Source organism: Streptopelia decaocto (assembly GCF_964273445.1).
Source record: "Streptopelia decaocto genome assembly, chromosome: 9".
Taxonomy (NCBI): domain Eukaryota; kingdom Metazoa; phylum Chordata; class Aves; order Columbiformes; family Columbidae; genus Streptopelia; species Streptopelia decaocto.
Window position 1 is genome coordinate 19,043,865 of NC_138664.1, and position 26,017 is coordinate 19,069,881.

The window sequence follows — 26,017 nt, forward strand, 5'->3', positions numbered from 1 at the left end:
AACAGACTGTCTAGTTCTGGGCATCACCACTCAAAAAAGCTTTGAATGGGAAAAAGTCCAGTAGAGAGAATCAAGAAAAAGAGGAGAAAATGACATATGAAGAAAGGCTGGAAAAGCACTTGATTCATGGTGATGAATCTGTTTAATATAGTGTGCCTCTCTTGTGGTTGTAAACGGGAACAAATGGTTGAGTTGTCTCTTATCAGCCAGTATTTATCTTCTTCAGTTTTGTAAATCTGATTTTCTAGCAGACAAGCTTTTACTCCAGTAATAATGCTTATCTGCTAGCCAGCCGATCTGTTTCTATTTCTCCCTGTAGACTAGCACAGTTTGGCAGATACCCAAGCATTCAAACACAGGTGTTCTTGGATGTCTGACCTAGCCAAAGAGGACAACATATATAAAGCTTGAGACTGGCTTAACTCCTGTGCGGGGAACGTAGCACTAAATTACCAAGCTGGGCAACATCTGGACAGTCAACAAACCTTTGAACCTTTTTGTAGAGGAAGATGAGTAATTCTGTTGCATTTCTTTTCTCTGCCTGTTGCTGGTGTACTTTTGACAGGTGAAAGGTGAGGTGCAGAGGAGTGCTTCTAGCCAGTCCAGCTTTGTGCTAGATTTTAGATCGGAAAGCTGCCTGAACGTGAGGCTGGGGGGATAAGCAGTGCTGTCCTCCAAGTGTCTGGAAAGCCTTCCTTATAAGGGAGCAAACGCAGCAAACTGCTGGAGATGCATCTCCCTGCGGAGCGCGTTGCTGTGCAGATGGCGCAAGGGTTAGAACACGGCTCACAGCTCCTGTTTTTCTAACACATTCCATCTTTCAAAGAGTTAGGGATTCATATGCAAAAGGGGGAGATGCCCATATTGTCAGCTTGGGGGGGTGGTGAGGAGAGTCTGCCAAGAGAGTAAAGTTTGGAAGAACTCTATACAATTGGGAATCTTCATGAATTTTGTGCCAGAAACTACATACAGGAAGAATGTGTATCCTGAAGCTGCTATTGATCTTCTTGTGAGCTGTTTGTATTCTTGTTAATGTTTCTGTATCCTCTTTGAATGGGGAAAAAAAGGCTTCTAGACAATTCTTGTACCTCCTGCACCATCAGGCTTTCCTTTGCTTTATTTTAGTCAGGTTGCACCTGTTTTGCTAGGCTTAGGTGAGGACAAAATCATTCTCGGTGTTGATCTGTACGGCTGTACCGTGTCCAGTTCTGGGCTCCCTGACACAGGAGAGAGCCAGAGCTACTGGAGAGAGTCTGGCAAAGGGCCACTGCGGTGGTTCGGGGACTGGAGAATCTCTCCTATGAGGAAAGGCCAAGAGACCTGGGATCTGGAGGGTGCAAAGACAACAGAGCCTGGTGACGGGACAAGGGGCACCAGGTACAAACCGAAACACAGGGGCTTCTATCTGAACAGAAAGAAGCACTATAAACTGCTTTTATCTATATTTACTATGCATCATATAGTTCTGTGGGCAGCAGAGTTATATGTATTGAAAGGCAAAGCCTTCTCAAGTATGACTAGATCTTTCAAAATAAGTTTATTATCACTCATCTGCCAAAAACAGCTCATGCAGAATCTATTTTTAATTTTACTGCAGATGGTTTAGGAGGGTATTTAGTATTGTCTTTAATTTGTACTGTTTCATTTTGCATTGCAGAGGTGAAAGAACACTTGGTGTGTTTACTAAAAGCTGGCAGAGGGCTCATCTATTCACTCCTTCTCTTCTTCTTATGCTGCCTTTTTATAGATCTGATTTGTGTCCAGTTATTTTATTTTATTGATATAATGAAAATAACTTCAACTGGAAAGCAAAGAAGGCACAAGGCATTTCAGTAACAGAAAAGTAACAAAAATCTTTCACCTTTCAACTCTTCCTTCAACTATTCTTTGTTCTTCATTCTTTTGTTGAAGTCTGGCAATTTTGTGAGTTGTGCTTCTAGTTTCTCTCTGACATTCCTGGCTGGTGCCTTCACCAAGCTTCCTCTAATTTTGGCTGCAGCCATATGGTAGGGCCCTTTCTCTAACAGACTGTTGGAATCCTTGGAAGCAATAATTCACTGAGCAATTGCTGTAGCACAGAGATTTATGTCTTAGTTACCATGTGCAACATTTAACTGTTGTTACAAAAGCAGTTTGTGAATTTACGGTATAAATCTGAGACCCTTATCAGTTGCAGACAGCCCTGAAGGCCCCTCCTTCCTTAGTTTCTCAGCCCCAGATTGAAGAACTCTCTGAGCTATAGCAGCTTTTCCTCTGTGTGTGGCTGACGTATGGATATAGGTCTGTCTGGATGTGTTTGCCAGTTCTCCGATCACACATTTGTACACCTGCAATAATAAAACTATAGGAGAAGAGAGTATGTGCACCCCAACAGTGTGCATTGGTGGGGGGCTACGGCCTTTGTAGCATCACTGTAAATCCGTTCCCATCAGCATGACGTGTTCTTCCCTGCAGTCTGTGCAATCCCATCTCGAATGCTGGTGCTTCTGCTTCCCGCGCTGTGTGTCTCCAGGGCTCAGCAGGGCTGCTCGCTCAGCTCTGTCCGTTTCCAGGGCTATGGAGACACTTGTCAGTGCTCCTGCTGGGCTCTGCAGCGCTCAGTTCTTCCCTGCAGATTACAAGAAGCCCTTCTCCAGCTGTTCCATGCAACCCTGGCATCTGGACGAGAGCCTGTAGTTTTGCTTGTGGTGAATAACTGAAAGTCCAACAGAACAGCAACAGACCTGCTGCTGCCAGAGTTTATTCTGTTCTGTAGAGTTGGTCTCTGTGGTCATGGCACAACGGCTGTCAGCTCCTCTGGGACTGTCCATCGGCGCTCACTGCTTTGCTTCATTGTTCCACTTAAGCCATTTTGTTATTTATTTTCTGTGAATATGCAGAGTGATCTAGAATTTACTTTTTTGGCATGGCCTTGACTGTGATCTTAAAGTTTGAGTGTGTTCCTGTTATTTAGGAATAAATAGGATATTTTATATATTGCTAAATAAAAATGTTTCCCTGCTACAATATTAATCAAATGACAGGTACTATGAAGGCAGGACCAGAGTTGGTGAGATGTTTGTTCAGTTCTAAAGGCCACTTTAAAGCCTCTACTTATTTCTAATCAATGAGCCATTACAAGCTTTTACCTTTTGTTTTCAGCACTCCTTTAGTGCCCAGTTCTTGTTACAAAGGCGGCCCAGCCGGCTGTAATGTGCACCACATTTAATGGTGGTGATTTATGTATATCAAGCCAAGGAAGAGCTTCTCTGTGTTTTAACACACCTACTGGTGACCTTGAATACAATCTGACTTTCTCTCAAAGCTCAACAGTAAATTAAAACAATCACTGCAGGGTGTAAGCTTGGAAATCTTTTTTTTTTCCAGGTCTACACAGGTATAGTTGAGGGCTCTGTTATGAATTTGGAGACATCCCAGTCATGCTGCGTCCAGCAAATACCCACCAAGTGTCACCCTTGCTGAGTCCAGGATATTACTCCCTTAAGAAGTGGGGACAGACTCTGACCCACCTTTTTTACCATGTAAAATACAAGTGGTAGAATGAAAGTCAGCATCAACAAAAAGTATGCTGTGGGTGCAGTACTGTTGTTCTGTGGTTTCTATGATTTTCTTTTTTTGATTTTTCACTGGCTGATGGGCAGCCGAGTTGATTTTAAAACTTATGCTGCCTGCAGGAGTCTTATTCTGCCTTTATTTAGTGGATTAATTCAATAGAAAAGTATACCCCCATGTACTTGCACAGGCAGTTCTGCTGTTGCAACTCCGTCACTTACAACAAGGAGCCAACTGAAAAAACTTCTGTATTTTCAAACTCATCGTTCCCTGAACCTCACTGCATTTTCTTAGATGTTAGTACTTGTACAAGGGAGGTGTTAGCACTGATGCAAAAGGGACTGTGTTTTACTGTGATATGTGGCTTTCTCAGGATCCTGTAAGAGGCTGAGGCAGCTCTGTTAGTTTTCTACCTGTTTTCTGCAAAGTCCGGTCATCTGAGAGACCGGCAAACCAGTGCTTAGCTTGTCATAAGACAGTGCATGGTGTCCCTGAAGAACTTTACAGCGCAAAGGACTTTCAGTGGGAAAAGGTGGTACTGTTTTTTGTTGTTGTTCCGTTTGTTGGTGGTTTTTGTATGTATATATACTAAAAGGGCGATGGAGCTTGTGCAACATACTGCATGTTGGTTTTGGAACCTAAGCTAGAGATATCTTATGGCATTTTCATTGTGATATTAATCGTGCCACGTGATATTTTATTGCTGTAATTTAGTTTGCAGGAGCTGGATCATAGCCACTTCCTACAGTCTCATTTGGATGCTTTAGTGTGAAATCCACTCAGGTGGAAAGCTCTTGTACCTACAGATCATTGAGCGATTTGGAGAACTAATGGAAGAGTTAGCGGGAGGAGAACAGGCTATGAGAGCTGCCCTCAGCTCTGCTCATTGCTTGCACGTTTGTGTCCATCCTCCACCTCGCAGGTAAGCGCAGCGGAGTCCTGCTGAGCCCCGGGCAGGCTGCTGCGCGCCTCTCCACTCACTAGTGCCTGCAATTCCTTTCTGCTCATCGCCAGAGAGAAAAGGAAGTCTTAACGTCAAGTGGATGGACTGAAAACATATTATCCTAACAGATTTCTGTAAAAATCAATCCTGTCTGCATTGTGGATGTTTCTGAAGAGAACACAGGTGTAGAAACTACATGTTAACATGGATAGGTAGGGACATATATATGCTACAGTAAAGATGTTTGGCAGGGGGAGTTCTTGTTTTGGTTGTTTTTTCCCTACCTCCTGTCCCTGGGCATAAGTTTCCCTTTTTGATTCTAAAAATTGGGTTCTGTCAGCAGATGTTGTTCAGCTCAGTGCTTCTGTGTGTAACTTCTTACAGAAAGGAAAGAGTAATTAGTTTTATTATAATCAGTGATAGCAAACCAAAGCAATGTGATTTGATTCTGTGTCCTATGGCAACATTTTCAGCTAAAACCTAATCCATTCTGAGGGATTCTGTCAATATCTTTTAAAGATGCTTTCTGAAATGAGTGTATTTACATTGTATGGAGGTGTAAATGTGCTAGAGTAGTATCATTCTTGAAAGGAATTGCAAAACCTCAATGCCTGAAGTAGTAGGAAAAGCACAATAAGAGAGAGGGTGTCAGTCTTGGGTGGTTGTAGTTACCATGATGCCATCAGGTGGACACACTATATTCTTTACGGTTAATGTAGGTGCCTTGTCTGCAGTAAAGTAGCAGTGCCTTTGTTGGCATACACTGGAAGGCATACATGAGTTGGTATCTGTGGGACAAGAGAGGCAGTTGTCAGATAACAGTACAAAACCCAATCGCTCTGCCAAGTGCTTTGCAGTTATCAACACAAAATCTTCCTCCTTTCAGCTACTGCAGAGTTTGGATTAATTTCAGTATAAATACGTTGTGTTCATTGCTGTGGACAAGAAATGATGGGTTAATTTTTCCGTGATACTGCATGTTCTGAAGAGGTTAAACCTTTGTCCAGAGAACAGGAATGTCATTCAGCAACTGGGAAGAGCTGCCCTTTCTTTGATCACTGAAATAAGATTGTTCCTTCGCAGCAAATGGCATCTGGGGCACAGCATTGCAACCTGCCACCTGCCTTACAAGGGAATTTCTCGTGTTAGAATAATATTGCTTGCTCTGTAGATATTGTTTCAAAATTTCTTACATAAGTTGGTGAGCATCATAAGAAACTTCAGTATTTCTGATTTCATAAGAAACTTTCAGTATTTATACCAAAATAGTACTGAGTACCAGATCACTGAGAGCCGCAGTGGTGACAGTGAAGTGCTTCTTTATTTGTCACCTAGTATTCAGTGTCTATTGCAGCACTGTGTTATTCCCAGTACCAAAGTAACTTCAAATTTGCACTATTGTGGCTGGTTTTGATACTGTTAGCAGGTGTTTGCTTATTCTTGTGATATGATTGTGTTTCAGTGACAGATATTTTCCCACAACATTTTGACTTCTGTCATATGTTTGTTCCCAATAGAAATTGACCCAGCTTTTTTTTTTTTTAACACACAAGAGGCTTGTATAGTTGTTTTTTTTATTGAAAACGAAGAGAAATTGCAGATGTTGCATTTTTAGATGAATATAACAAGCTTAGTAAACCATGAAACACAGATCACTTGGTTCAAATCCCTTCTGTGTCTTCTGAAAGATATTGTGGGTAACTCCTTTAAGATGCCCGACTCAGTGTCGGGACCATTCATGGTCCTGTTGGAGGAGACAGAGCAAAGACAAAGTCTAACACTAGAGAAAGTAGCAAATGAAATTTGAGCAGTTAAAATAAGCAGGGATTGCTAGGGATTTAAAAAAAATCCTTAGCTATTCGATTTGAAAGGTTTACTTTCCTTTAAAGCTGTTTTTTTTCCATTGTATTTAGGGGCATCTTTGTAGCTGCTGTTAACAGAGAAATCAGCTGCTGCAGTGGGAAATGGCTGTTGCATCTTGAATTACACAGTACTTATAAGATGTCAGGGTGAGCCATGGTAAGCAGCTGAAATACGCTTAGATCAGTGGATATTTCATTTCCTGTATAGCACAGTATATTGCTGCAGGGTGTAAAGACATTAGTTTGCTAAGATTCAGACAAAACATGTTTGTGTTGTATTTCATGTTTCTTGTGATGCATCGTCATCACGACCAAAGAGATGCTGAGAGAAGAGCTGCGCATAGATTATTTTATCCTACTTTTTGCAAGTCAGTACGGATGAATCTGAAATAGCTCAGTTGCTCGTGGGGCTGCTGAGGCTGAAGCTGGACAGGTGAAGGGGTTGGTGAGACGTTGCTTCCCGTATTACAGGTTTGTTTATGGTCTGCTGTTTAAAACAGGTTAATCTCTAGTTGTGATTGATAGTATTCCTGGTAAGCAGGCAGAATCTTTTTTGTTAAAATGAAAATAAGTCACAAAATGATAGATACAGCTTCTTAATGTGTATAACCAGTACATGTGACCTAATGAAAGACCAGAATACTGTGTTTGAACATCAAACATGGCAGAATGGCCACTTTCTGCCCTAAGCACTTCATGAATTAGATGCAAGGCAACACTTTCACATCTAAAAATTACATTTTATTGTGTATGACATTTTCTAAGCGTTCTGTGAACAGCAACTCGCTAATCTGCCTGTTCTTTTTACATGTGATATTTTGCAGAGGACTGGCAGGTCATACATTCATGCTAAATATATTGGTCTCTGCGTAATCTTTGAGTGCTAGGATACATGTGTTCCCTCTCCAACCTTTTTGTGCTGTTATTTGACAGAATCTTGGATTCTAGATACTTCTCTGCTAGAATGAGATATCACCAGAACTGGTAAAAACAGAAAACCAGAAGAATTAGTCTCTTTAATACATTAATTGATTCTAGACAGGTAATATTTTACTTACTAGGCAATATCTGTCTGTGGTTTGTGTGAGAGCTAAAAAAATGGAGATTGAGTTTGAATTGGATACCCATTTAACTTGAAATGTTTCATTCCTAGTTTGAGCATTTGAGTGAGAATGAATGTGCTGAAATATTTTCCAAATTTGCATCGTACCTAATTTGATATTTTCTTTGCAAGTGGCTGTTTTCTCTTGTCTTTTGAGCTATCAACAGTTTAAAGCCATGTCCTAGAAACATTTATGCAGTCTTTGTTCAAGGAGTGTGTGAGACTGAGACAGTTTTTATAATTTACTCGTATTCAGCTTTTAAACCTTTAGAAATGTTGATGTGTTTCATGGGCTTCGACTCTTCCTTTCCCAACTTCTTAACCAAAATTATAACGTGTTACCATTGGCATGATAAGCAAACTTTAGAGAGGGAAGCTACGTTTATGAATGTTGGACCTGCATCTCTCAGGTTTGTTGCCTTTAAAATATGCTGGTTTGGTGAGTAAGCTGAGCCAAGAATGGAACAATACGATGTGAAACAGAATGAAGTGGAAATGGTCTGCGTGCTGGTTTCAGCCAGTGCTAGAATGGTGAGACTACATCTGCTACATTAGTGAGGCACAGATGTGAAAAGGGCTTTAATTCAGGAGATAAGGTGTCCCAAGGATACTGTTGTCTATAGCATCATATTTGCATGTTGTTTGGCTTTTAAATTCTTGGAGCTGTTGAACAACAGCTCTTTCTTGCGCAGTGCAGGTCAACCAATAATCTGCACCAGGATGTGACCTCTGGGTGATACTTACAGTGTTAGTACGTAGCTCCAGGCCTATTTCTTCTGGACCCACATGGTGTTAAGTATTATTTACAGGTAGTGTGAAACACCTCAAGTTGCGCACGGGTGTCAGTAGCAGTTATACAGGATACTGCATCAAAGCCCTCTTTTTTTTTTTTCCAAAAAGATGGGAATTTGGTGGGCTCAGACTTGTGCACTAAAAATAATCATTAGAGCTGCAAGACAAATTTGTGTCTGATTACTGTATGACTGGAATTGGTTATTGGCTTTTTTTTTCTGCTTGTTTACAGGTTGCATGGCCGATACCATGAAATGGCACCAAACGTTGTGCCCATGGACTATACAAAGGACCCAGATGTTAAACTACCTATGCAGCTTATAATAAACATGCCTGAGCTAAAGGTATCACTTCTGCCTGCTTACAAACTGTATCTTAAATTATGTAGCTCATCTGCCAGAGGTTGTGCCAAGTGAGTTTGATATCTGAAAGCAATTTGGCATGATGAGGTCTTCCCCTTCCCGTGACCGTTCGAGGGCAAAACCAGACCCAGAAACTGGAAAATATCTAGGTGGATGTCTTTCTTGCAGAGATAATTTTATTTCCTTTAACGTCTGTCCCAAGTAAGTTTAACAATCTTTCCAGTTTGTATATATTGATTCCTTAGAAGCCAGTGAGATCTCTGTTTGAAGAGCAGGTTAGAAATCAGTTCTTATCTCAGTGTCTTGATAGGAAATTTGCTAGAGATGTGCAGATCAAAAGCAAAGATTTTCCCCTTTTTTTTTTTTTTCCTCAGCTGCAAGAGCACAATAAGTATTACTTTTCTAAATTATCAGGAGTTTTCATTTTTTCATGGAGTTATGTGATAGGAAGTGGATAGAAAGTCCGTGTAACTACAAGTGAGAGAAGCAGTAGGCATAAAGCAATTGGTAAAAAAAAAAAAGAAAAAGAAAATATTTGTTCTTTTATGAGTTCAGCAATTGAGTAAGATTTTAACAGGACAAAGACTTGCAGAATTGAAACCTGTGATGAAGGCTGTCTCATCGGCTGGTTGAAAACTATTGAGCGTTTTAACTCCTGAAGCTTCATAAGCCAACCCTGATTAGAATCCAGCTCCAGATGAGCTTCAGATCAGCTGTGTGCATGTTCCAAGTGTGTGTCCTTGGCTGGCAAGGACAGAAGTGTAATACCTGCCTCTGCAGCTTGCAAAGTTCGCTTTCCTAGCTCACCTTAAAATGAATGATAAAGCATGAAGGTATCATAGTTTAAAAAATTCTTCTCATCTTTGCCCATTACATTACAGAGTGTGAAGTAGGAACGGGATAGGAAAGTAGTGTAATTCAAGGTTTGTTTGCATATGAACTTCTAGTGTCAGCAGCATTCAATAAAACATCATTTTTCAACAATATGATGTGTTTAAATGTATTGAAATGTCTATGAAAGAACCTTAATTATGTGCCTGTATACTTAATGGTGAAAAAAGTGTATCCAGGCAAGTCTTCATGAAACTTTAAAATAGGGGGTATAAAGATCTTGCTGAAAAGTTCTTTTCAGTTAATTGAGTTGCTTATTATATCTTACTAACTGATCAGATATAAATATTTCACATATGTTCTGTAAAACACAAATGTTTGTATTGTTTTGTCTTATACAAATAAGGACATTAGGCAACAGGCAAAATTAACAATACTTTGCAAAAATACCCTGTATTGTAGTTACCTCAAATTCAGTCTGATTTGGAGAGAGCAACAAAGATTTCAAACGTGATTATCTAAAATTAGATTTAAGGCATAATTAGGCATCTAAGTCAGTAGCCTGCACAAGCAGACCTAATTAGGCCCTTAGGCCGTGTTCTGCAGTTTAGTGTTAAATTACTCAATGGAGCTGATAGTTGGGAATTGAAACACTTGCTCTAAGTCATCTCTGTCTTACCTACCATGGTGAATAGAGAACCACCATGTGCTGCTGTTCACAAGGGCGAGGAAGGATTGCCTGAAATTACAGACAGGCAGCTGACATAATATGCGAATATAATGAGGAACAACTCATTGCCACGAGATGTTTTGGCAAAGACACCATTAGTCTTCAAAATTAAATTTATAGTGCTTTTATAGAGCAGAATTTCACAGATTACTATTAAGTTTTATGATCCGGATGTAACATCTAAGTCGGAGAGTCCCTGAAATGCTTGTTGCATTAATCTCAGAATATACTATGGGAAGGATCACTGTGTATATATCTCTAAAAACTCCTGCCTTATCTGCTACTGGTTCCAGTCAGAATTAGGCTGGTGGGCTGGATGGACCAATAATTATGAGAGTTCTTTATCATACTTTTTTTCACCCTTAGAAGCAATCCCTGGATCCCTTGGATTTATTTGCCATGCCCCCGTGGGGTGTGTGAGAGATGATTTAGGTGAAGGACCTGCTCTCAGCAGTTACCTGGAACCAATCGTTTGAAGCTTAGCAGCTGCTACAAAAGGGAGTTTCTTCCTCTTCAGATAGGAATATTTGCCTGACTTACTGAAGTGCTGTCATGTTGGATGGACAGCTGTATATAAAAATGCAAATTAATGTTGTATGGAAGACAACACAACAAAAGTTACCAATGGTCTTACCTGTGTGAACTTGAAATAAACTAATCAGGTTATTTTAGTAGCTGGCAGGATGAAGTAGTGTGGGCTTCACAAAGTCCAAATACCTGGGAGCATCTTGAAGTATTCTGATAGTTTTCAGCCATCTGCCGGTTTTGCTTATGCATCAATATTGAGTTCTTATCTTTATGATAAAATCTATTGTTCTTGAGTTTTTGATTCATTCATTCCTTACTGTAATTAGTTTTGTATCTCTCTAACATGCCTGCAAACCCATTCATCACTGTAGTGTCCTAGGTGCTTGTACTGGCACTTGTGCCATGGATAATTGGTATTCCTTAAGTTTTATGTTGTTATTTCTGAGGTCTTGATAGCGCAGTATGAAATTCCATGGCTCAGTGATGTGACTGTAAAGAGGTCATAGCTGCTTTGTGAAAAAGCAAGGCTAAGTTCAGAAAGGAAAGCAAGAAATGATAATACACATTCTTTTTGGCTTCAGTGATACAGGACTGAAGACTTAAGGAACTACTATATTTACAAGACAGCCTGGTACTTAAGCTGACATGGAAACCAGAAATTTTATATTGGACCATGATTAGATTTTGAGATACAGGAGCACACATCTCGCTATCTTAGCAAACTTAGGTGGTAATGATAATAGACTCCCTAATAGACTTCTGTAAGTAAAGTGGATCACAGTCTGTCTTCTTGCGCCACATAAAGACTGTGATGCTTTCTGGCTCTGCTTTAGAAGATGTCTCCAGGGCAGTGGAACTTGGTTTTATGAAAACAGCAAGACAAAATTCAGTGTCAAATTTTATAATTATCTCCTAAGTCTCATAAGGTTGTGGAAGAACCTTAGAAATATTGCTGTCAAACCACTCATTTTATGTCAGGAATTCTAACAGTTCCCAGAGAAAGTACTGTGAGCTTGTTTCCAGGAAAATACCAGTTAGAGGAGAGCAGACTTGCACTGCAGCCCCTTCACCAGCTTCATTCTCTGAACTCGCTCCAACTCCGCAAGGTGTTTCTTGTCATGAGGGGCCCAAAACTGCTCCCAGGATTTGAGGTGGGGCCTCCCCCGTGCCCAGCACAGGGGATGGTCACTGCCCTGAGCCTGCTGGCCACACTGTGTCTGATACAAGCCAGGATGCCAGTGGCCTTCTTGGCCACCTGGGCACGCTGCAGTTTCCTGTGCAGATGACAGGGATCGGGAGAGAGTCTTTCCCCTAGAGTTCGTTTTCCAAGCAATCCAGGTAGTAATTCTAGCTCAAACACTAAGAAAAAAAATATCTTTAACCTTTGCAACTTGACCAGACTGCTAAATAAATTGTTGTGGTGTTTTCTTTCTTCGGTAAATTTTCATCAAGGTGAAGACAAACCCAACATTTGAATCTTAAAATAGAAAGAAATTAACTAAATGTCTATTGAATTTTAATAAAATTAGTGCTACTTTCAATGCACCTGGCTTCTTTCATATTCACATTACATTTCTGGTTACTGGCAATGCTGAGCTCAATACCACTGCAGGTTCTGACAAATGGATAGAATCAATAATGCACTTTTCCAAATTAGATTCTGCTACTATAAAGAAAGATCTTTACCTCATGCATTAATGTTTTGAGACGGGATTTTTGTGTTTCAAAGAAAAAAATGCTAATGGTCACTCACTTTAATTGGTAATGAATTATTCACTAACTCATGAGTCTTAAAAGTTGAAAGTCAGGACAAGAAATAAATAAATAAAGAAGGGGCAGATGTTTTAAGCTGATTAGTTCTACCATTACACTGAAGTTAACAGAGGTGGTTTACTCCACTCCATTGCAGTCTTTCTAATTTTGACAATCTTGGTTACACAGGCAGCAATCTAATAAATTACCTCTAGGGCATATGGGCACCTGTGAGATAGCAGCAATTAATATTGCAAAATTGTAGCAATGATATGGGCTGTTCGGGATGAGGCCATGTAGACAGCAAGAGTGATTTAATGTCCAAAGAAAACCGATTTCACTCACATTATGCTGGTCATTTCCGCAGAGCTGGGTGTGGGAATGCAACCTGATGGCAGAGATCCCGTATGATCTGTAGAAGCGGGTACGTGGCCGTCGTCTTTGTGACACATACATCCCTAATGGTCAGAATTTTCCGAGTGGCGTCTGGCCTGTCTCTGTGGTGCAGAGCAGTCCTCCTGTCGAGACTTGCTCATAAAAGGACTTCCTGGAGGGGAGCCGTTTTTGTTCCATTCACTTTACAGTCTGTTGCTTTCTTTTTTTGGCTCGTGCAGTAACTTCATTGATCCTCCCAGGCCTTGTTATGAGCTGCAGTGATGAGTAAGGTAGCTCATAAATCCGTGCACTCCTGAGACAGAGTGACCAGTGGGCACAGGAATCAGTCAGGAGAAAGAAAGGGCACACAGGGAGCAGTGAACTGATCACACATTTCAGAACCAATGTTAGTGCCCTATTTTTTGGTAAGTTGAAACATGAATGCATGCGAGTTGCTTCAAAATAAAATGAAAACACTTCTTACGCTTCTAAGAGGGTGGAATTTTACAAGTCATTTCAAGGAGTCCTTGGCTATAAAGCTTTCTGTGTAATGAGGAATGACACCTGAGAGAGCAGGCTGATACTCCCCCGGCCCCCTCTCTGCTCTGACCAGTCTTCACCTGCAGCTCATCCCACTTGTCTCTGCATCCTGTGAGTTGTTTCTGGTTATACTGGGATGTTTTACCCCTTTCAGACACCTCCTCTTGCTTCTCTGAAGCCCGTTGTGAACTGCATGTCTCAGTCAACTGTATGCCCTCCAAGTGCAGTAAGTGAGGGCTGTTTTCCTCACAGTGAACTCCAGATCTGTACGTGCTTCATGGCCTCTACCAGTATTGTGTGCAATTTCACACTATAGTTAGTGAATCAGGTTTTGTTAGAAAACCTTATATCCCCGTGATAGACTATTATGTGCTGTAATATTAAAGCAATACTACGTGCAACCAGAATCTTTGGTTATCCGGCTGTTGTGACTATAGCGCAGCCTTCAGTAAAAAGGTGAACCCATTGCTGAACTGTCCGACGTTTCTGCTTTCCGACAGAATGACATGATCATTTTATGGATGTAAACGTATCAGTTTAGCTGGGTCTTAGCTTTGGTTTGTGCAGGGTTTTCTTAATCAGTACTCTGTAGACACTGCAGGGAAGTTTGATGGCGTGAATATGATTATTTACACATGAAAACAAATTATTGTTTTTGAGAAAGAAGAAAAGGAAAAACAAAAAGTGCTTTTGTCCGCTCCAGGAACAGTTTGTTGTTGCATTTATGCTTCCCTTCCAAAGCATCAGCCTCTCCTCTGGAGAACTGGTAACGAACATTTTAGTTATCTTTACATTAACGTTTGTCTGATAAGTGTTCGTTTCTAATTTTTTAGGAATAACTCCTGCCATTTGAGAAAGGTTTGCTTCTGATGAGTTCTGAACAAGTCCTGATGAAAGCATCCAAAGGGATTCTGGCTTTCAGTAGTCTGCAAAGCAGACTGCTTTGTGCATTTAAACATCTTCCCTAATGTCCAAATACAAAATAGAAAATTATCATCATGTTTCTGTGGATATAAAACTGAGAAACATTTTGTAATGACTGTCCAGCTTCTCCAGCTTAGTTCTCTTGACCTATCTTACAGCTTTCCTGGCAACCTCTTATTTCCAAAATGCAGTCAGCTTGTGAAAATAGGTTACAGTGCTTTAAATTCACCAAGCTGCAAAATGGAGAGGGCAAAAGAACAGCACAGCACTGTCCTGGAGCCTGTGATGGAAACTGCAGGACAGGAAAAAGTAACAAGTGACTTAGTGAGATTTACCTGCAATCTCCGGAATAAACCCATAATAGTTCCTTAGAAAACTAGTGGCTGTTTTATTGTATGGTGTTCTAGGTCTGTATAGATGCCACATGACATTCAAAAATGGACAGAAACACAATTACATGAGCAGGAAAAGTGATGGTTAAGATGGATGACACATTTAGGAATGTTATCTCAAGCCACTAAAGCAGCATCAATCTGCAAAACAGCGGAATTTTAGCCGTAACAATTCTTTGTTTCTGTCTCCCCTCTCATGTTTATTGCGAGAGGACAGAAAAAGGTTTTTAACAAAACAAGTGTAAGTTTCTAGTTTTAAAAGGATTCTTTTTAAACAATTAGTGCTTAAAGGAAAACAATCTAGGAAGGAACAGTATCATTTTCCCTTTTATTCCCTTCCCCAATAGCTTTTCCTTTAAATATGATGGAACCCTAATCTGTGCTCTTTAGACTAGAGGTAATGAAATTACAGCAAGGATGTGAAAAGGATCTGTGAAGGTAAGCTAATACTTTCCATTCTGTAAACCACAGATATACTGTCTGAAGACACATAACATGAGAAAGTTAAAGGAAAGAAATCAATATAAGGAAAGATTTTATTTTTCACTTAGGTTTTAGAGATCCATTTGGCAAAGAGTTACTTAAGAGGTATGCTGAGGTTGTTCATTCATTCTTAATTCATCTGTATTTTCAAGATCTCTGACGTGCCAAATAGATAATTAATCTTATGCAACTGTGATATACTTATCTGGTCAGAGAGATCGTGCCCAGCTGATAAGGATATTTGCATCTGTCTCCTCCTTGTTTGCTACCCAATGCTGCCTCTAAGATGTCAGTTTACAACTGTTCCCGTGACACTGCTGATGAGGCTTGTTCTGAAGAAAGCAATGTAGAAGTGTTAGAAATAAGAAAGGTCATTTTTCTAACATTTTTTTTCACCCACTCTGATATTTAGCATTCTGTAAAATTAAACATTTCACAGATACAGAAGGTTTTCTCATGTGCATTTTAGGAAGAGAGTGGGCCTTTTTCTTGTATTTCAGCACACCCGAAACTTACTTTGGCTTTTTAATAATCTGACTATTGAAACAATAGCATCAGTTGTTTTCCACTGGGTGTCTGTATGTGCGTTCATATCACAAACAGGCATATTGCCAAGTGCTCAGGGCAGACACTTTAGTAGCCACAGATGTGCATCTGCTATATGTCCTCTCCATATGTGAGTGATCAGTACATATCCTTTTACAGTGACTTTCAGCCATCTGGCTGATTCTGGGGTGTTGTTTTTCATTCTAAACTTGAGAGGTGTGACCCTGCTGCCTTTTTTGTTTGTTTGTTTTGAGCCTGTTGTCTTTTTATTTTCAGGAATCCCTCTTTTCTACTCTATTTAATGTCTTTTTTTTTTTATTTGACCTGATTTTGCCTTCATCTGAACAGTGGGTTCAGCCTTCCATATTCAGCTCAGAGCACAGTGAGCTCATTCATCTCCTACCCTTTGAAATCCATAGACATGTTCCCTGTTGTGGAATTACTTCGGTCATCAAACCCTGCATGAGAGTTTGTATTTAGTATTGACTCCCTCAACAGACTGTTATTTGAGCCTATGGCTCTGTGGTTCCTACCTCACCTGTCCGTTAAATCAGCCTTATTCCTGGCCATTATCTCAGCCAGAAGGACTGGAGCCATCTTGGCATTTGGTAGTGCTAAAATCTCTGGGCGAGGTTACATTTTGAATTTTGAATCTTGATTGTCTAGGGAATTATGCATCCAATGTCTCTTTCTCAGGTTTCACCCATCCTCAGAAGATTGATACTCTTATATCATTTGTCATTAGGCAGATATTTGCGTTTTGGCAGATCCAACTAATTTCTTATTTATTGTTAAACAGAAATGTCCTGACACAATAAGCTATGCTCCCTGAGGACACGAAGGGCCAGTAAAGCTTGTGTAGAAAAGTATCTCCAAGTTCCACTGAATTCTGTTCTTAAATGTGCCAGGTGACATGACTTGCCGAATGTAGGTCAGCGTGGTGTAGTCTTGATCGGTCCACATCTTGTACCCAAATGTCTGACTTTTTGGTACCGGCATCTCAGAACTAGGTACTGGAAAGGGACATCCCATAGTGTGAATCTACACGTTGGCCAACCACCTGGAGTGAAAAGGAAGCTGCTTTCCAGGACCTGGACATCCTTAGAAATGCCCGTATGAAGTCAAACCTCGTGTTCCTGTTAGAGAAATTAAGCTGTTGTATGTTATGCTTGTCTTTAAACAAGAATCCTTAAAACTTTTTCATTATTTTAAGGCTATAACAAAATGTATCTTAAATGTTATCTCTGTGTGGGTGATAAATTTCATGATGCTTCCAAGTTCCTGCTGTGATTTCAGTTGAGCATCTTACCTTCAGCTCTTGTCGTAAGCTGCTGCACACCATTTAACTGTTGTTGAATTTCACTTCAGAGGCAGCTGCATATTAGTAAGTAGCCCAATTCTTCTAAGGTGATTTAGGTTCCTTTAAGATGAACAATATTACATAGACATAAAGCATCAATCTGTCCATGGAACTCTGCATTGTACATGCTGCTTGTATTTCTTTAGTCTCCACAGGTGTGCAGAAAATGCGTTCTATAGATGCATATGTTCTGTGTGAATTATCAAGAAAGAATTCAAGTAAACTGGAAAAAATGACATTTTTCAGTTGTATACCTCTCAAATATAGCTGTTTTGCATATTAAAAATAATGAAAATTAAATGCCACCATCAGAGCTGTTTGCATTTATAGGATATTAATGTGTTAATTGATGTCTTGGCTTCAGATAAGGTCTGTAAAACAGCTTTGATAAGATGCTGCTCACAGCCCAAGTGATATTTGTGTGTTTCAGTCATATTCAACTGAAGTGAATTGATTTTCCCAGTTTTATAGACATAGGTAGAAATTAATTTTGAGTTTTTATATAGCTGTGAGAAAAATGTTGGTTTTGTTACTATAAAAATATTTGGTTTGGATATCAGAGTACTAAAGCAGCTTTTCTTATGCCTGCTTGTGTGTTGATGTTTTAGAAAGCAGTCTTATTTGGAGTGGCCTTGACACCAGCTGGGTTCGTAGGGTGCTAGAAAAGGATCTCAGGATTGTACTGGGGTGTGATTCTGCACCCTCAATGACCAGACATGGTTTGGTTGACTGTTGATTGATAATTCCACGTCAATCCGGTGTGGAATGAAGATATTTACTCTTTAAGCTGATTCAATAAATAATATTTGTTCCTCCAGTCAGGTGCCACCAGAAGACATAAAGACCCTGTTTGTTTTGTTGGTTTCCCACCTCGGTCTCTCTGTTTTCTCCCCCTCCTGTCATCCTCTGTTAGTCTGTGTTGGTTTCTTAACGTAGGAGCTGAAACCCTCCCGACCCTGTCAGTCTGACGCCGGGTCAGGAACCCGTTGCCTGCAAAGGATTCTCACACTCTTATTGCCTTTACCTTAACATTTATAAGAAGGAATAACGATGGAGCTGAGAAAATATGGACGAGAAGTCGTGTTCTGCTGACACTTTCTGCTAAAGCATGCACATGTACATTTTTAGATGCATTTTGGAAAAAAACAAGTTTTCTTCAAAGAGCCAACCATAGAATTAAATATCATTAATAACAAGGAGTATGGAGGATTTTTGATCTTCCAAATACTAAACCATATATATCTGTATCTGTTTTTCACAGGAGAATCCCTTCAAGGAAAGGATTGTGGAATCTTTCTCGGAAGATGGAGAGGGCAGCCTCAGCTTCAATGATTTTGTGGATATGTTCTCCGTGCTCAGCGAAATGGCTCCCAGAGAGCTTAAAGCGATCTATGCCTTCAAGATCTATGGTACTGAATTGGGATGTTGTTTTGTATGCCTTTTTTTGTTTGAAGTAAATGAGTATGAGAGTTGTTGGTGATCTTTGGTTCTTTTATTGTTTAGATTTTAACACAGATAACTTCATTTGTAAAGCAGACTTGGAGAAAACCCTCAATAAGCTGACCCGAGAAGAGCTGACAGCAGAAGAAATCACCCTAGTTTGTGAGAAAGTGATAGAAGAAGCCGATATGGATGGTGATGGAAAACTAGGATTTGCAGACTTTGAAAACATGATTTCCAAAGCACCGGACTTTCTCAGGTATTGTTTTCAGAAAAAGATAGTCTCTTGCATATTTTTAGGTGGTTTTTTTAGGGGATCCCAGTGTAGCGCAACACAAGAAAAGTCAGACATTTCTTGTACTTTACCAGAGAGCTGACTAGAGGGTGACTTCTCACCCTGACTCAGTTTACTCTTCTAGAGCATATTCCACCTCTTTCCTAATTTGAAGACTAAGAGCAGTGGCTTTTACCAGTTTCTTTCCTTCCTGTTTGTGTGGTTTCTTTGAGAAAATATTTTCATTTATTATAAGCTCAAATTCGTATGTTCTCAAGCCTATATCAAGGATTCATGCTGTCTGGATAAGAATGTATGTAAATATTGTATACGTATTACAAATATACATGGATACACATTGATCTTTTGTGCTAAGAAGGTGAGAGCTTGAGGGCATTACAGTGGTGCAGTTCGTGCTGGTTGCAGAGTGTCAATTAAAATGATTAATTACTGCAGTCTTTATTTGATCCACTGTTAATCAGGGGATTTTTTTAATAACTGATATTTTTTATTTTTGTTTCCAAGTGTTCTCCTAATAATCTGCAGATAAAACCCAGCTATCTTAAGCCAGTTGTTATTGCGTGTTTCATATTTTAAAAGACCTTTTGAAAAAAGACTTTTTATCTTTACACATTAATAAAACATTCTACATGAACTTATAGTTAAGGCTGTTACTTAAGTCATATAAGGATAGACCTTCCTTAAGAAATTACAGTGATCCAGACAGCAAAATAAGATACTCCCAGATTGGGAATCTTGAGTCCACTGGCCAAGTAGGCTGAAGTGGAAACATAGGTCTGATTTCTCCCCAAATTTCAGTGGTCTGGGTTAACTATGTCTAGTAGTAAATGCTTGATAACCTGAAAAAGTTTTTTTTTCATAATCTTTATTCATGAACATTGTTGTTAAGTTGGTAGTGTTGCTGTTTGTCTGGTGAGAATTGATAATAAAAGGTAAGTTCTAACAATAAACTGTATTTTCATAGGAAATAAGGCTAAACATTAGGATAGAATTAAGATAGATGAAAATTTGGACTCCTAATCTTAATACTAGTGGTGTTCCAGAACTTTGGAGGGTCCTGCAGAACACATAACTTCATTTCTTTCATAAATGAGTTTTCTAAGGAAAGACATTATAACAAAATGATTCTACAATAAAGTACGAGGATATGATCCCTGCAAACTCTGAGAAACATCATCTCAAGAAGATATGCTAACAAAAATCAATGTGAATGTCTTTTATACATTAGAAACATATCAGGCATTCCTTGACTAATCAAGTGTATCGAATAAACTCTTTTAGAACCAGATAAGTATCATCATTGTGGCGAGACTCAGTAGGTAGTCTAATATTTTGTTTACATGTATTTCCAGCTAAGAAAATATTTTCGTTGTACTGTTATCCATATAGAAGCTGCTGGGGTCAGGTAGTGCTTCCTTTAATCAATAAGAAGCCTGCACTGTACCTACAAATCTGGTAGAGAGCGGCGATCAAATGTGAAGAATCGAAGGCAGATCTGAAGACTCAGCAGCAGCTGCAGTTTCCAAAGTTTCCTGTGCCATGACTGACTTTAGTGCTGTGTTGCAGAGGCTTGCAAAGTGCTGACTGAGAACCCCAAGCTGAGGATGCTCTGCTGTCCAGTCATTTCCTGAGCAAGTAGCAGACAGTAATAGTTGCCACTGTAGCTATTGGAATGACCGTCATTTTTCTCTTCCAAGTTTGTGATGTTTTGGGAAGCCGAGGAAATGGGTGGAAAGACCTGAGTGCTGGGTACTCAACAGGGCAAGAAGATGAGTAAAAAGAGGGATGAAAAATAGAGAGTTTATCGATTGCATAAAGAGAAAATAGAGAGGGAGGGATCACTGATAATACTGGTAATCTCAAAGGACCAGGCTACCAAGTATTGGAATATTGATCATCCAGTTGCTCAGCTTAAACACATATACTTGGATCCGTGTGTGTGATATGGTGAACTCATGTTATCAGGATATCCCTTTGCTGTTCAAGGTGACAATGTGTATATTTAAAGCAGACTTTTTTTGTCCCTGGCTTCAAGGGAAATGGTAACTTCCCTTGCCGCTCAGGTCTGGGAGATTGGCTGGGTCACAGGATTCAGCCCTGAAGTTGTCAGGCTAAAGAGCTCCTGCTGTGACATGACCCAAAGACAGGTTTAATTCCACCTTCTACCTGAAACGTTGCTTTAGAGCCTCTGACTGTTAACTCAGCCACATGTTTTTAACTTGCAGAATGAGGATGTAAATGGGAAGAGTCTCAGAGCCAAGAAGAGAATGTGCAGTTTCTCTGATTTGGTTTCTGTTTCAGCCAGAGTTAACAGCTGCAGGACAAGAAAATGACAAGGTCATGAGACTGCTTTTATCCAAACCAACCTGTTTGGAAGACTTGATACCTCTCCCTTATTGTGGTTTACTGTTCCTTTTACCTGTAAAGGTTTGGGGGTTTTTTTGAAGACATTCTTAGCCATATTTTTGCTGTATGCAGTGCATCACAGACTGACATATTTGTTAATACTGAACTTCCTCATCTGAGCCACTTACTCTCAGTTTTTAAATACTGTGTAAATGTTACATTATAAAGGGAGACAGTGATTTGACTTTTGTGAATGAGATCTATTGAATTTTAATGCCACAATAGGTACACCAAGGCAACTAAACCAGCGCTCTCTGGCAGTACCCAGTGTGTGCCAACGTGGGACAGAACGTGTGACATGGGACGAGAGTCCCATAGTTCATCTCTCACCACATAAACCCCAGTTCCTATTCATTGAGTTCAATTATACCATAAGAGTCTGGACACATTATCTATTTATTTAATGGAACAATGCTTTCTTTGGTCTTTCTGAATTGCTCTCCAGCTCAATTCATGGCCTCTCGTTTTCCTCTCTTCTGTGTCTTCAGCTGTAGGGCTGCTCCAAGGTGATAACCACAGGCTGTGTGCGGCCTGGAGACAGGGCTGTGCAGTTTTACCATGTCACATAAACAAAACGTGCAAAGCACAGCAAGTGTCTTAATAGTAGATCAACAACCCTATATGCCAGTGGTAAACTTACACCTGAACTGTCTTCATAATATGGTAAAAGGGTAGGAAAACATACTTTCATCTAAATAAAATGGTCCCTTTTGAAATCTTTAGCAGACGCATTGAAGAAATACCAACCCATCAATGTCCCAAGAAGGTCATAATTTCATTTGGTTTTGCATATCTCCGCTTTCAGTGCCCGACTGAATGCCTTCCAGACTTCAAAGAAGCCTAAGTGCCTATTGATTTATGCTTTCAGCTGCTCAGCAGCTGTGAAAATGAAACCCCCAGGAACCAAGACAATAGCTGCTTTTGAAAATGAGTGCTAGTGAGCAATTGGCGATGCTGGGTAACTAACTGCAGATCTCAGAGACTGCTCAGCTCCGAGCAATCAGCATTTCTGAATAGCTGATGCTATAATACCATCCTGGCACCTGGCATGTGATCATTTGGAAAATGTCGACTAACTTACCAGACTCCAGATGATTTTTATTTGTAGTAAAGGATTTCTTGTTCTGTTCTTTGCCTTTCACCCCCACCAAAAGCTGCTTCTTCACATCATAAGAGTAGGAACTTCAGGGTGCAAGGCAGTTGGGTTTTATCCTTGGCTCTGCCATTGCTTGAGCAGGTGATCTCTGCTAAGCCACAGACCATTTTGTTCTCTTGGCTCTGTGACATGGGACCTGTGCTTACCTAACTTCTGGCAAACATTAACAACTCTTGTAATATGAACTCTCCAGTTGTGAAATCTCATCATCCTTAAAATGAGGGATGTAATTGCTGAAGAGGAATACCTTCCTTACCCTGCTTGTTGAAAACCTTTGAAGGCCAGATTCCTATAACAGTGTACACTCCATTTTTGAAGTGCTTTTTTTCACACAGCTCAATATGATGGTGTTTTTTTAAGCTGTCATACTATCATGCATACTTAATATACACAGCAGGCATGAATTTTGGCACCATGGTCCAGGCTTTGACCTGGTACGAGCTGAGGTTCATTCACTGTACATTGGCTGATTTTTCTTCTCTCATCACTCGTTTCTCAAACCTTTACTTAATGACCCTGTGTAGGTTCAATCTCCTACAGGCAGCCTTTGCAAGCTTTGTTCTGCTGTCAAGCAAATGAAGATGCAGTAAAGTCTGTTGCTTGATTTGCACTGCCATGGTTGAGGAATTTCTTAAAGAATAGAAGAAAACACTGGTAATCGTTGAGCAGGGAAGAAGATGTATACTTTTTGGCTGTTATCCCAAAAGCTCGAGTAAGCTGTAAATGATAATGACAGTTGCTAGTTCTGAAAATTTTATCACAGTAGGTTTATTTCACTCAAAATTGCTACCGTTAAGAAGCTGCTTATAGTTTAATGTAAGTATTAGCACTCTGAACTGGCACTAGCTAAGTGTTCTGTTCTACAAGACTGGTTACAGTTTCCACAGGAAATTGTTTTATAAATCATCCTGGAAGTTTAAGCTTATTTGAATGCCTGAGGGTGAAACACACTATAACAACTTGAAATGGAGTTTGAGAGGAATATGGTGTTAGTAACGCCTGGGAGCTGCCGGAACTGGACAGAGAAACAACAGATTCAACAAAAAGATGTCATTGGAAATAGAGTATTTCTGAAACCTTTGTGGGCCTTTGCCCATGTAACAGTTTGTCCTGACTCCAGTCTGACCTCAAGCTGAACTAACAGAAGCTCTCCTAGAGGAAACGTGCATCTCATAAAATGACACTTTGATAGAAATACAGAAAAGTTCCAACAAATAGACTTCCAGTGCAGTGGATTTAGATGGATTTTTTTAAGGAGTTATGTCTAAAATGTTTTCACATACAATCCTGTGGATTTTTTAGTTCCTAGATATTGCCTGTGTGGGCCTTAGAGTCTCAAGAGTTTGGATTAACGTGGGGCTCTAGACATTTCTTGAGTTGTGAACAAAAAGTTTATAATGATTTTCTTCTAAAACCTTAGTGCCGGTAAGTTCTTTGCGTCGCTGTGCACTTTCACAATATGTAGGCTAGTGTGCCAGGCTGCTCTGTGTAACAGCCTTTAGTGCTACCCAGATTAAATAAATTCCTTTATACGGAGTTCCTAGGCACCCCTGTGAATGTAAAATATTATCTCCTCCAAATACATACCACAGAGGTTTCTCCAGTGAACTCCTGATTCAAATCAAGTTGCTGTGATTACATTAGAGCATTCTTTTTGTAAAACAAAATCCCTGAACTGTACATCCAGAACTCTCCAGCATCTCAAATATTCCAAACCTTTGAAGTCTTCTTTCAGTGGTAGGCATCAAAATTATAGTATTTACATTCAAAAAAATACATAATAATCCCTTCCGACTTCAGCCAAGAAAGAAAGAAACATACTGTTTATATTGTCATGACACTGAACAGAGATTACTAGCTAGTATTTTTTAAATTGTCCTTTACTGTGCTGCTAAGATGCTTGAGAGTTTTTCTGAAAAGCGATGGCAGTAATGAGGCTTGGTGCTTGCCTCCATCGTCCTGCAGATAGAAAGAAGATAGCAATCAGGATCTCTTGGTCCTAGCAAGAGAAACAACAAATTTATCTGCTTAACTTGGCCTGTTTAGAAACCCAAATGCTGCAGCATAGCAAAAGTGCAAGTGTGAAGCATTTAGCTCTGCTGTATATCCAATCCATAGGTCAATTTATACTTGATTTAATCTGGTCCCCTGAGCTAATGTTTTCAGAAGATGGAAATCTCTCCCAGAATGTTTAAATCTTCCTGATAGCATGAGAGAAGAGATTCAGATTCATTAAACAGCACCTTCATTTTTGTACTTGAAGGAAATTGTTGTGCATAATGACACATGTGTTTCTATCTCTCTTTTCTTTGCAGTACTTTCCACATAAGAATCTGAAGACGTTTCTGTGAGCCAGTGGTATCAGAAATGACTTGCCAGTCCAGCCTTTCTGAATCTCAGGCACTTTGGGAGCTTTTGTCCTCTAATTATGGCTTCTTAGAACTCAGCAGAACGTACTGAAATAATTCTCGTCCACAGAGACAGACGCATCATGTGATCTACAGGATATTTGGATCAGTCCCATTTTTATCTTTGCTGCTGGCCAAGCAATCTGGCAAAGGTGGTTGCTCGTTGGGTTGTGGGTTTTCTTTGTTTTTTCCCTGTTTTTATTTTCTTTTTTTCTTTTATAAAACATACAGAATTAGAATATTATTAAAGGTATTTCCACATAGTTTTTATATTTATGGATATTTAATACTGCTCTTAAAAACGCAAAAAAAAAAAAAAAAGACAGAAAGATTAGCTTTGACTTTTCCAAGAGTATTTGAAAGCAAGCACGGGCCTTAAATAATGACATGCCTCTATCACTGTGTTGTAGAGCTGGGGATCTTGCGTGGAAATTCCCTTAGGTGACAGAACTGCGGTCAAGGCGAAGCTCCCCGTGTTGAAGACAACCACGGCCCAGGTTTGCCTTTCGGTCCCTGAAACGGCACTTGCTGGGTTTGGTGCTGACCTTCAACCAGTGTTTTATGGGTTGTCATGTCCTTATGAAACTTGAAATATTTGCCTTTTGTATATGATAACTGCATACAAGATTTGTTTCTTTCCAAGAGAAATGTTAAAATGATGTCCTTATTCTCAAAAGGGTCTTGCATTTTACTCACTCTATGGGCTGATAATGTTGAGTGGAAGAATATGATAATCTGTAACTCATGAAGAAGTTAAAGAAGCACAGAACTACTACTACGGACACGAAAAGACATTTTCTTTCTAAACCAGCTATGCAATCTTTCCCATAAAATGCATGAATGCAGCTCTATATTTCTCTTCCCTCTCCAGCTGGAAATCAGCTATTTTTTTTTTAAATTCCAGTATTGTTCAGGTACTGGGGCCTGAAGACAATCAGATGTGTATTGCTGTTCTAACAGTCAATAGAAGGGCTCTGTCACTTACATGGCTTCTGTATCAAAGTCATCACAATTAAAACTTTTGACGCATTCTGTTGTGCTCTGAGAATTTTTGGGCTAAGCACAAAGGAATAATTTCCTTTGCAGTCATCATTCCAATCATTGTAAAGTTAAATCTGTCGAAGGACGGGATGTGTTATTCTTACTGAAAAAGTTGTTAAAGTAGAGAAATTAATCTTTTTACCATTTCTGTAGGGATGATGATGCTTATCTACGTTGGAACCTATTACATATGGTGA

The 26,017-nt window shown here is 39.7% G+C and overlaps 1 protein-coding gene across 1 annotated transcript in view; it reads left to right on the forward strand.

Moving 5' to 3' along the window:
* ACSBG1 (acyl-CoA synthetase bubblegum family member 1) overlaps positions 1-25,808 on the forward strand; it is a 93,918-nt gene extending 68,110 nt beyond the window's left edge. Inside the window, exons 20-23 of the mRNA XM_082061099.1 lie at positions 8,484-8,595; positions 18,336-18,483; positions 18,578-18,773; positions 24,687-25,808. Coding sequence (XP_081917225.1) covers positions 8,484-8,595; positions 18,336-18,483; positions 18,578-18,773; positions 24,687-24,708 — 478 coding nt within the window. The 3' untranslated portion in view covers positions 24,709-25,808. The remainder of the gene's footprint in view (positions 1-8,483; positions 8,596-18,335; positions 18,484-18,577; positions 18,774-24,686) is intronic.
* Positions 25,809-26,017: the final 209 nt, after the last annotated feature.